Here is a 12,660-nt window from a genome sequence, read left to right as displayed (position 1 = left end):
GAGTCTAGAAGAAGAGAAGTGAGCGAGGGAAGGGAACATAAACAGGAGAAGTGGAACACAGCCGTTCATTCTGCTCAAAATCTGCTGTTTTTCATACTGTGAGTACATTCATTTAATCATTTAATAGGAGAAATCGAAATTTAAACGACTAAACGAGTCTGTTCATTTAGTGAATCACTCAGAAATTAATCGAAATGAACCGACTGATGTTGTTCATACGCTCGTGAAACGTAAATTCGTTACTGACTGTTTTTCACATTATAATTTGTGAAGATTATGAGTTGTGTTTTCATTTATGTAATGAACAAATTAAACCTGGTAAACAGTTTTTAATGTAGGGGTGGGGAGGGATGTAGGTAACTATCGCGGGGTAAAACACATGCTAGCAAATAAACTTTGTGTATTTACTAGTTGCCATATCAACACTGTCACTGTTTAGAGAAGAAAATGCGCCAAAATGTAAAAATCTTTGTAACATATTACTGAACATTTATTTAACCATAGAAAAAGTAAATTTCTTCCGAGTTAATTTTTCATCTCTGTCTTTTGTGTTTATTTAAAATTAGACAAATCTGATATTATTTTAATTTCTAATCTGTTATTTAACAAATTAGATAGTCCTTTAATGCTGATCTCTGTAAACTGGCAGTTATAAAACCACTCATTAAGAAACCACAATTTGACCCACATAATCTAGCAAATTATAGACCCATTTCAAATCTTCCATTTATGTCTAAAATATTAGAAAAAGTGGTGTCCGCTCAACTGGGCTCTTTCTTGCAAGAAAATGACATCTATGAAAAGTTTCAGTCTGGATTCAGGCCGCACCATAGCACTGAAACTGCGCTCGTTAAAATCACAAATGATTTACTTTTAGCTTCTGACCAAGGCTGTATCTCAATACTAGTTTTACTTGATCTTAGTGCTGTGTTTGATACTATAGATCACACAATACTCTTAGATCGACTACAAAATTATACCGGTGTTCAAGGACAAGCATTAAAGGGATACTTCACCTCTGGAAAGATGAATGTGTATTTAAAATAGGTCATTTATGTAGAAGAAATGTGAAGAAATTTTTGAATTTTGAGCTTTCTAGACTGAGAAAAGCCAGAAAATGTATTTTTGGCTTATGTGGATGAAAGACAACAACTCCCAGAATGCACTTGCTTCGCTGCCCTAGGAGGCCACTCCCAAGCCACGCCTACCGGTTAGAGAGCACAGTTGAAAACAACAAGGCTAGGCTACTATTGAGACTCCGTGATGAGTTTGCCAGGGATTTCGAGATCGCCCAAAATGTCCGGGATTCGGCTTTTGCGTTCTACAGTCGCCATTCATTATGTTTACTGTGGCGAGCAGGACGAGGCTGAGGGGCGCGGGAAAACGGCGCGAGGCCGGTGGCGTGATTACTGAGACGCGCCGGTCTCGCATCTCTCACAGAGGAGCGGGAATTTTCTTAGCAATGGCATCAACCGATCACTTGTTTAGCGTTCATGTAAACACTAACGTTACATTCAGATTCACCAATCGGAATGAATTCAGTTAGATTGAAACAAAAGGTGTGCATGTAAACAATGAATGGCGACCGCAGAAAGCAAAAGCCGAATCCCGGACATTTTGAACGATCTCGCCCGCCGGACAAGTCCGGGAAAAGGAGGATGGTAACTCCTACTAGTCAGCTTTCTCCTACTACTCAGCTTTCTCCACAGAACAAGAGCCTGCTAGCTTAGCTTCCAAAGAAAGACGGCTGACACTATGTGTACATTCTGTAAGTGAGATCCCACCCTCTATGGGCGGGTTGAACACATGCGGAACAGCTCCTCCTACTGGCTGTAGTCTTTAGCCTCTGGCCAGAAAATCTTCCGATGACGCAAAATGACGATTTTTGCGTCATCTGAGGATTTTTTCCAGACAAAAAATACATAAATCTCTTGTCTCAGGGGGATATGAGGGTGGAAAGCACGGTAATTCGAACATACTACAGGTTTTCTACTAATACAAAGCTTAATGCTAAATCCTGAAGTATCCCTTTAAGCTGGTTCAGATCATAGACTGTAAAAAATATGGACAAAGCGTCTGTGACGTCACCCATAGACTTTCTGAAGAACGATTTTGAAGCCGTTTATGGGGGGTATGGGCGGCGCCATCTTGGAAAATCTTGGGAAATCCTAACCCCGCCCACCTTCTGACGCAGCACGCGTCACTCAGCTCGCTCTGCTACTCCGGTTAACTCTGTGTATATTTTAGGCAACGAAATGTTATAAAACACCATACTAACTCTTTTCGTTTTCATTTAAAGAAATCTTAAACATTATAGCCACACAAATGTGGTTCAGGAAACGCGTATTGATTATATTCACTGCACATAACGTTTGCCTATTTATAAAAAAACAAATAAAACACAAACCTGCCTCTTTTCGTTTTAAATATAATATAAAAATTCATTTCATTCATTTTTCATTCATTCATTTACTTTTATTTATAAAGCACAATTAAAACAACGTGATGTTGACCAATGTGTACAGTCACACAATAAAATTACATAATAAAATGTTTCTTTTTCAGACAGAACAATAACTAACAAACATCTGAAAAGAGCCTCTTACTAGTTAACCTACTGAACCAAACGCTACAATATTAAAATATTAAACATTTTAATATGGTCCAGGCAATATGTGCATTGGTACTAAACAACAGATTTTGCAGTAAACATTACAGATCATCTTCATTGTATTAAAATTTAAAATGACAAAACTCAAACCTGTCTCTTTTTGTTAAATTTCAGTTTAATCAATATTAGCCATTATAAAAGTATAAGTAAAAGGTATAAGAAGCTATACAAATAAAGCAAACAATTCAGTCAAACATACAAAGTCAGCACTCTAGTCTAACCATACAACGGTAAAGTTAAATAGCTTATAAAGTTATGAAACTTCCCCTCAGCCAAAACGATTGCCCAGGGAACAAATTATAGATTCACGAGACCAAAAATCGCCCGTTAGATATAGACAAGACGAATTATATCTCATGTTTAACCACTACAGAGACGCCAGAGTCCGCGGCAAACGCCAGAACGACTAGCCGAGGAAAGGCTGTTCCAGGCGGGGTACATGAGCGCCAAGCGCCCGGTCATCGCTGGATCTCACAACTGGATAAAATTTTCATAAATCTTTAAATAAACCACAGATTTGAGCTTTAAACAACTACATTCTCGCCTGAAAAACTCTTAAAACTATGTTTCATGATACAGAAACAGTAGTATTATATTTCAACTGTGTAAAAAAATGGCGCTTCTTATGTTGTCATTCTCCTTGGCGCAGCCTAAGCTGTCAATCAAGCTGTCAATCAAAGTTAACCACGCCCTTATTTGTCATACATTTTATATCTAAATACGATCTAAACTAACGAGTTAGAAATAAATTCACCCCCCTCACAGTTGTCAGGCACTCGGAAGCTATCGAAAAATACAATAAAAGTCCATGGGACCAACCTGTAAAAACATGAATTTATGCTGTGAAAACGGACATTTTAACATGGGGTCTATGGACATTTGCTCCCTTTTGGGACCTCCCTCTAGCGGATTTTCGATGTATTGCAGTTTTTCGCACTTCCGGGTAGGCTTCATTTTTCAGATTAGAATGTTGCCGCTTGGTTCAGATCATATTTATCTGACCGCTACCATTTTGTCTATTTAAATGGAGAAAAATCAAAGATAACGTCAGTAAACTATGGAGTGCCGCAGGGATCTGTGTTAGGCCCTCTATTATTCTCAATATATATGATGCCACTTGGAAATATTATAAGGAAACATGGAAATAGTTTCCATTGTTATGCTGATGACACTCAAATATATATTTCATCACGGCCGGATGAAAATGCTAAATTGTCCAAATTGACAGAGTGTGTTAAAGATATAAAAGATTGGATGACGCGTAATTTTCTTTTATTAAATCCAGACAAGACAGAGGTATTACTTATCAGTTCAAAAAACCACCCACAAAACCTCTCACAATACAACTTTAACATAGTAGGATGTCCTGTTACTTTATCCTCTACAGTAAAAGACCTGGGTGTTATACTAGACTGCAACCTGTCTTTTGAAAATCATATTTCATATGTTACAAAAACAACCTTTTTCCACCTTAGAAACATTGCTAAGCTACGTAATATGCTATCAGTTTCTGATGCGGAAAAATTAGTTCATGCATTCATGACCTCGAGACTAGATTACTGTAATGCTTTATTATCTGGTTGTCCCGCATCCTCAATAAACAAGCTACAGTTAGTCCAAAATGCAGCCGCTAGAGTTCTTACTAGATCAAGAAAATATGATCATATAACACTGATTTTATCATCACTACATTGGTTACCTGTAAAGTTCTGTATTAATACAAGGTATTGCTACTGACTTATAAAGCCCTAAACGGCTTAGCTCCAGTCTATTTAACGGATCTTCTATCGCCCTATAATCCATCGCGCTCTTTAAGATCACTAAATTCTAGGCTTTTGGTCATATCTAGGATATCCAGATCCACCAAAGGAGGGAGAGCATTTTCACATTTAGCTCCAAAACTCTGGAATAGCCTTCCTGATACTGTTCGTTGCTCAGACTCGCTCTCCCAGTTTAAAACTAGATTAAAGACGCATCTCTTCAGCCAGGCATTAATATAATATTTTTAATCTTACAGTTAAATCCGGCTTCTAGTTCATAAACGCCAGAGGAGAACTGGCCCCCGACTGAGCCTGGGTTCTGCCAAGGTTTTTTTTTTCTCCATTAGGTCACTTGATGGATTTTTTTTCGGTTCCTTGCCACTGTTGCCTTTGGCTTGCTCAGTTGGGGATATTTAATTTAATTTAATCAATCATTAATACTATTGATCAGCCTTACCAAACGTGGACGTGTTTCCACTAGAAACAAACCTTGTTGTGTTATTTTGTTTTAATAATGTGAAGCTGCTTTGATACATTCTGTATTGTGAAAAGCGCTATACAAATATACTTGACTTGACTTGACTTGATCTCGCCGGGTTTAAGTCTCAGTTGTGCGGGTGGGAAATGTTATAACACTGCGTTAAAGTGTGCCCCTATTAGAGCTTTGATACTCTATTCAATATTTTTTATGAATTTTATTAAGAAACCATGAGAACAAAGCCGAATAAAGACTGAGAGCCAATGTTCAGATTTTGTTAATTATACATTATTATGTTTTGAATTATGCTGCATAGCGTTGTTTGCGGTGTGTTTGTTGTAAAAAATAAAATCAAAAATCTAAATGTTTCTAAACAATGAGAGTTTAAATATTCCCATCTTCCCACAGGAGAAGCAGCGAGCAGGAGGAATTACTCCAGGAGAAACTACTGACATACTATTGTAAAGATGGAAATTAAGGAAGAACCCTGCAGAATAAAAGATGAAGATACAGAGGAACCAATAGGTTGGTGTTTTCCTTCATTCTCTTTAATGACTGATGAGGAACATTAAGATGAAAACTCACAAATCCTCCTGAGACCCAGGCATAGACTTTATCCTCTGTAGAGACATTATATTTTAGCGAATTTCTCTGAGATCTTCATACATGTCATAGTCCTGTAAAGAGCACATTCAGGGCTTTTCAGAGATACCAAATGTTTGGAGGTTTTACCATTACAACTTCAACTCCTTGGTCTTTAAAAAGGACTGATATTGACTGAATGATCAAATTTAGCACTCTTATGGAAATATGATCATATTTTGTGTGTCTGAGTTTATTTATACCCGAGTAATTTTCCAATTGTTTGTCATAAATAAACATCTCAATGTTATGGGATTTCCAATCAGAATATGAACGAAATATTCTGAATATATTCTGAATATTATGAAACAGGGCACTGATTTCATACATGTCCTCTATAGAGACAGCAGGACTTACAGTATGTTTATCAGGCATTTTGGGGAGACACAACAAGTGAAAAGGGAAAGAAATTTTAAGTTATTACTCCCATTTTATTTATTTTTTTCATTACATGTTGCCACAAGAACACATTCATATTTAAATTAAATAAGTTGTATAGAATGGGACTACCCATTTATGGCAATTCTACACATATTGCATAAAGTAAAATAAACTGACATAAACTAAATTCACAAAGAAATCTCTTATATTTCTGGTTCTCGGGAGTATATAACAATACATCTAGAACTAGATACTAGTAGACTCAGTAGTAAACTAGATTTGTGCTACATTAAAAATGAATTCTTGATTTCTTTGTTTCTTATTTTCCTTCTCTGATTGAATTTGGGGAATTTATTATTTAATATGTTGATTATAGACCCGATGGAAGTGAAACAAGACAAATGGCATCATTTAACTAATGAAGATGGAGAACTGACGTATACAAATGAAGACAAACATCTGTTTGAAAAACATCATCTCAAAAGTGAAGATGGAAATGCAGTCGTTTCACAGAAGGAAGAGAATTTCACACAAAAACAAGCTGAAAAATCTGGAGACAAAGAATTTTTCACCTGTTCTGAGTGTGGACTGTTTTACGTGCACAAATCAGACCTTAATAAACACATGAAATCTCACACTGGAGAAAATCTGTTCACCTGCTCTCAGTGTGGAAAGAGTTTCACAAGTAAATCAAACCTTAACAGACACACGAGAAAACACACTGGAGAAAAACCATTCACCTGCTCTGAGTGTGGAAAGAGTTTCGCTCATAAAGGGGACGTTAAAGTGCACATGAGGACTCACACTAGAGAGAGGCCTTATACGTGCTCTCGGTGTGGAAATAGTTTCAAATGCCAAAGCGTTCTCACCACTCATTTGCGCCGTCACTCCGGAGTGAGATCATTCAGCTGTGATCAGTGTGATAAAACATTTGTTTTGGCATCAAGCTTAAAAACACACCTTAAAACTCATGCTGGTGTGAAGCCTCACTTTTGTTCTTTTTGTGGAAAGGGTTTTTCACAACTGCAGAATTTAAAACAGCATGAGAGTGTTCATACTGGTGTGAGACCTCATCTGTGCTCTGACTGTGGGAAGACCTTCACTACATCCTACAACTTAAAAACACACCAGAGAGTTCATACTGGAGAGAAGCCGCACCAGTGCTCTTCATGTGGGAAGAGTTATACCCAATTATCTGGTCTACAGAAACATGAGAAAAAACGTTGCCCGACCTTTTCTAATTAGCAAATGTTCATATCCATCACTTATAAGTAAATAATTTTTACATTTAGATGAATAAAAAGCTGGATAATTTGCTAAATTTTGTAGTGAAGTTTGATTGTTTGACAAGGGGAACCTTTGGGGAAGGTCATAATAATAAATATATGAGGGATTTGGGTAAAACTGGCAACAATAGTCCATTAAATCATAATCTATATTTCAAATAACTTGTTTTAGACGTATAGACATGATGCGTTAAGATATTAAAGACTTTTTTTGCATTGAAAAAGATTTGAATGAAAGTGCAGACAAACAGCAAATGCTTTAACAGCTTTAACAGTCATATTATTTCATTAGGGTCTACATTCAAAATAAATAATTTTACCAACTTAAATTTGTAATTTCTTGATGCAGAATGCCGTCTATGGACTGGAGAGTTCGCTTTTGAACATGTTCTGTTCTGATGTCTCTAAAAGTGTCACTCCTGTTAGCTGGAGTGCCGATAGCCATCAAAGGGCACTCCTGTTTCCTTGATCATGTCATGAACTATATTTCCCATAACACATTGCCTGTCAAGTCAAGTCATCTTCATTTATATAGCGCTTTTAACAATCTAGGTTGTTTCAAAGCAGCTTTACAGAGATAAACGTATACTGTATTTTCCGGACTATAAGTCACTCCGGAGTATAAGTCGCAACAGTCAAAAAATGCGTCATGAAGAGGAAAAAAACATATATAAGTCGCACTGGACTATAAGTCGCATTTATTTAGAAATTTATTTCACAAAATCCAAGACCAAGAACAGACATTTAATCTGGAAAGGCAAGTTATTTAACTACACAGTAGCACACAGAACAACAGGCTGAGTAGGTGTCCGGTGTGTTAACGCAACACATTAACAGTTCTTCAGCTACACAATAGCATAAAGAACATATACCTGGGAGGCTGATTAGGCTCAATTAACATAAGTCAGCGAGTCCAACAAGCAAGTTACCAGTAAACAAGTTTACTAAGCCCCCGCGATCTCATTCCACATCACTGAATCCATTGAATTTTCTTCATCCGTGTCACTTCTGAACAACTCACCAAACTAGAGCGCCCTCTCACGGCTGTAGACGGTAATATTTTCTCTTGGTTCATCTCAGTCTGAATTAATTTTGATATATAAGTCGCACCTGATTATAAGTCGCAGGACCAGCCAAACTATGAAAAAAAGTGTGACTTATAGTCCGGAAAATACGGTAATAGGGGTTATGCGGAACGCCCAACGTTCGAACCGGAAAACAGGTATAAACATTTCCGGTTTGCACTACCGTACGCATCTGCAGCGGTAGGTGATCTCTGAGGTAACTTATTTTGCGCTTTTTTTAGAATACAGTTCTTATTTCTGTTTTAATTAAAATGTCACGAATGCTTAAGTATCAGAATTTTTTTTTTTATAAAAAAATAAAATGCAGTCTTCATTTGATTGTTTTAATCGTCTGCAAGCAAATATAAAAGGTTAAACTACTATAGCATACAAGTCTAAACTAACTTACTAATAGTTAGCTAACTCTACATCGGGTGCCATTAGCAAAAGCTACATATACTAACTTACATACCTTCATAATCATGAATAAATGAGGAGGCGTAAAAACTTAAATCCTTTATCTAGCGGAGTACTCGGGGCTCTGGAAGTCCGTTTGGCAATACGATGTACATCTGAAATGGATAGAATGGGTAGCTCCTGTAAACACCGGCTATAAAAGGTCGCCATTCCTACGCTGTGTTTACCTCAGTAGCTGACGACCGGAAGTAGTTATATCTGTTTTGTAGAACCCGGAAGTATGTTGTGCATAACCCCTATTTAAGGTAACAGAGATTGTTTGGGCTTTATAGCGGTTCTTTAATAAAGTTATTTTCCACTTCGGGGTAGGTACGCAAAACGAATTTCCCGACAACGCTTTATCTGGAGTGGTAAAGGGATCCTCCATAGGAAGAGACTAGTTGGCACTTCAGCACTGCGTTGACATCGATCGGCCTATCTCTAGCACCCCGTACATTTACGAAGTGCATGGGTGTAGCTCTCACCAACCAGAGACAACAGGGAGTGTGAGTGTTAAACTACCTCGATGATTGGGTGGTTATAGCCCAATCGAAGGCGCAGTTTATGGTTCTCCGAGTTGACTCACCTGCTGGAAACAGCCCCATGGCCGATTGAGAGATCTCCTCACACAGGGGAGCGGGACGATCTGGCACCCCCGTCCTGACTTGTGGGCCCTCCATGTATGGCCCCTCAACAGGTATCCGGGTTTCTCCCAGAAGGAGTGCTGAAAACTATCACTGAAGCAAGAGCCCTCGACCAGGCGCCTTTACGCTCCAAAATGGTCCGTGTTCTCCGGCTGGTGTACAGCATGGAGCCTAGACCCCTACTCATGCGAAGTGCCAATGGTGCTCTCCTTTTTACAAGAGCTTTTGGACACGGGTTGTTCCCCCTCCACACTCAAAGTATATGTAGCGGCCATAGCAGCATCTCATGCCTATTGGGCGAGCAGTCACTGGGAGGAAATGACCTGGTTGTGCACTTCTTCAAGGGGGCCAGAAGGCTAAACCCGCCTCGACCCCCCTCTGTACCTATCTGGGACCTCTCTACGGTCCTGGAGGCCATGAAAGGGGCCCCATTTGAGCCGCTTCAGTCCGTTGACCTGAAGCCTCTTTTGCTCAAAATTGCTCTCTTGCTGTCACTGGCATCAGTTAAGCGAGTAGGCAATTTGTAAGCGCTTCCTGCCTTGAATACGGGCCCAACGACTCCAGAGTCGTCCTTAAGCCAAGGCATTGGTATGTTCCTAAAGTGCTCCCCGTTCAGAGTGCAGGTCATTTCGCTATCAGCCCTTCCCTTGCCAGAGGACGAAAGAGACACGAATCTACTCTGCCCTGTCAGGGCTCTCAGAGTCTATTTGGAGTGTTCTGCCCCGTTCAGGCAGTCAGAACAGCTCTTTGTATGCTTTGGCGGCCGCACCAAAGGGCACAAAGCAAAGATTATCGCACTGGACAGTGGACGCTATCGTGCTGGCTTATGAGTCTAACTGTGTGTTCACACCAAACGCGAATAGCGCGTCAAATTCGCATCTACCACATGTAGTTGGACGCTTGAACATTTTGAATCCATTCGCGTGTCCAGAGCGAAATTGACGCGCACAAAATTCAAAAGTTTGAAGGGAAATTTACGCACGTCTGAGGCAAAATAAGCTTCTTGTGGGCAGGGCAAGTGCTAGGCGGTTGTCTGTTTGTGTTGTAAATGGCTGATGTTGATCGAGCATTCCTCGAGAGAGAGTTACCGCTCTGTATTTGCTTTGGAAAGCCGAACAGCGGCATAGGGGTCATCATCATCTTACTTGGGTCCACCGAGACTTTGCTCCAGGAGCTGCTCCTGGATGACGGCCGCTATCAGCGGTGCTTCCGCCTGTCCCGCGCCCAGTTTAATGACCTGTTGTCCCGCATCGGAACAATCACCCTCGCCCTCACCCACATAATCTGTAATTCATTTTTGTATTGATGATAAATGGAGCCAGCCTCCAAAAGTAATTGACCTGTCCTGTGATTTTTTTTTTCTTCTTTCTCTCACAACACTGTCCAGACACGAACTATGTTCTTATATACTAAAATATATTGGTTGTCTTTACATTAGAATAATAATGTTTCATATAATCTGGATTTAGATATGGAATAAATAGCATTCAATACAAAATGAATATGTCTCATATATTGAAATCAAGTTTTTATGTGATAAAATATTTACTTCACCACGTGACAGCAGCAAGCAGGCTCCTCATTGGTTAACGCGGCGCGACCTGATGCCAAAGTTCAGATTTTTCAATTTGGGCGTTAGACGCGAATTCGCGTCAAACGCGTGAATGCACAAAATGCACGCGTCCGCCGCACTAAACGCCTCATTCGCACCGCAGGACCTCCAGACGTGCGTAAACGCATATTTGCATTGACTTAACATTGAAATCACTCGCACCTGACGCTCTATTCGTGTTTGGTGTGAACGCACCTTTAGGGCCTTTATTGTCCAATAGGCGTCAGGGCTCATTCCACGAGAGGCATGGCCGCGTCATAGGCATGGTCGAGTGGAATAAATGAGATGCTTTCCACCCTCATATCCCCCTGAGACGAGAGATTTATGTATTTTTTCTCTGGAAAAAATCCTTTTGTTTTCTGCGCAGTAAAAAGTCATGCTTGAAAAATCCTCTCCCTCTCACTTCTGTCATTAGAACCAACCGCCATACATTATAGTTATCCTTTTTACACACTTAGAAAAGCGCCACGTTTTATTTTGTGTCACCATACTTAGTCGTGTAACTACTCATGTAACTGTATTTAAATAGGGAAAACATGAAGGTGTTTGGTCTCTTCTAACTTCATCTCTGTCTGGTCCCTAATGAATGAACTGGGCTAAGCTAAGTGCTATAAAAGTGTTACCGCGCGCCAGAGCGATTGAGTGCACGCACTGCACATAAGTGGTGCGCAGGTGCGCATGCGCTACCCAATTAAACAATGCGTACCAGATGAATTGCCGCAACCCTCATTTGCGTACCTAAGATTTGGGGATAGATAGGTGCGCAATCTGTGGTGTTGGATAGGCCTCAGAACTAGAGATGCACGGATGGGCTATTTCATCCGCAACCGCATCGCAAAACTCATCATCCGTCCGCCATCCATCCGCACCAACGTTTTTGACCAATTTTCAAAACCGCAACCGCCCGCCATCCACTGATTGGGCAATGCAAGGCGCTGCTGATGACAGCCGCGAGACTAGAAAACTCTCTTACCTCAGAATATCAGCAGTGAACTCTGTCTCCAATCGGCGCACATGGACAAAAATAAATAAATAATTTAAATAAATAAATAGCCTAAATTAAACGAACTTCGGCAAACCTGACCGTACAATATTTTCATTGTAGCCTAATAGAAAACGCATTTTGGCACATCATTTAGGATTTTTCGTTGGTGCGCCATCAGCTAGCCTATGCCTACAAAAGACAGATGAAATTTAATATTAATAATTGATCCATGTCGGTATACACAGCCTAATATTTTACACTTAGGCTATAATAAAAAAATAGCCTAAACAATCAAGATAGCCTATTTACTTTTTTTATTTATTAAAACCAGGAATTTGGTTAATGAAACATGGATTTAAAATTAAGATACAATTAATACAAAACGAAATTCGCTTTAAAGAAAGGCTTTGTGCTTTCTGTTTGAGGTCTCTGTGAAAGTTTGAAAGTCTTTTAGTGCCGCGGCGCTTTCAGAGTCGCGTCCGTAATGGAGAACTGTCACTCACGTAAGATTGTTTTTTCCTCATAAATGACAAAATACTTTAAAAAAAAGAGACAAACCATCAATTTAAATATATATATATATATATATATATATATATATATATATATATATATATATATATATAAAGGATGGATTTATTGCGTTTTGGGGGAAAAAAATGGATGGATGACCTTCTATTG

General features: G+C 39.3%; 1 protein-coding gene across 2 annotated transcripts; it reads left to right on the top strand.

The window, feature by feature from the left end:
• Positions 1 to 10,717, top strand: LOC311097527 (uncharacterized protein). Of its 2 annotated transcripts, none has more exons than XM_084137283.1 (3): positions 1 to 208; positions 5,318 to 5,434; positions 6,309 to 10,717. In XM_084137283.1, exons 2-3 carry the CDS (start codon positions 5,377 to 5,379, stop codon positions 7,175 to 7,177), a joined length of 927 nt encoding a protein of 308 aa, XP_083993409.1. In that variant the 5' UTR covers positions 1 to 208; positions 5,318 to 5,376; the 3' UTR covers positions 7,178 to 10,717. The 2 variants fall into 2 exon arrangements, 1 of the variants encoding a protein (XP_083993409.1); XR_014609271.1 differs by having other exon boundaries at positions 8 to 98.
• The last annotated feature ends 1,943 nt before the right edge of the window (positions 10,718 to 12,660 follow it).

This window comes from Abramis brama (assembly GCF_963993115.1).
Source record: "Abramis brama genome assembly, chromosome: 15".
Lineage (NCBI taxonomy): Eukaryota > Metazoa > Chordata > Actinopteri > Cypriniformes > Leuciscidae > Abramis > Abramis brama.
Note: the sequence above shows the minus strand (reverse complement) of the source record. Positions and strands in the feature narration are given on the sequence as shown.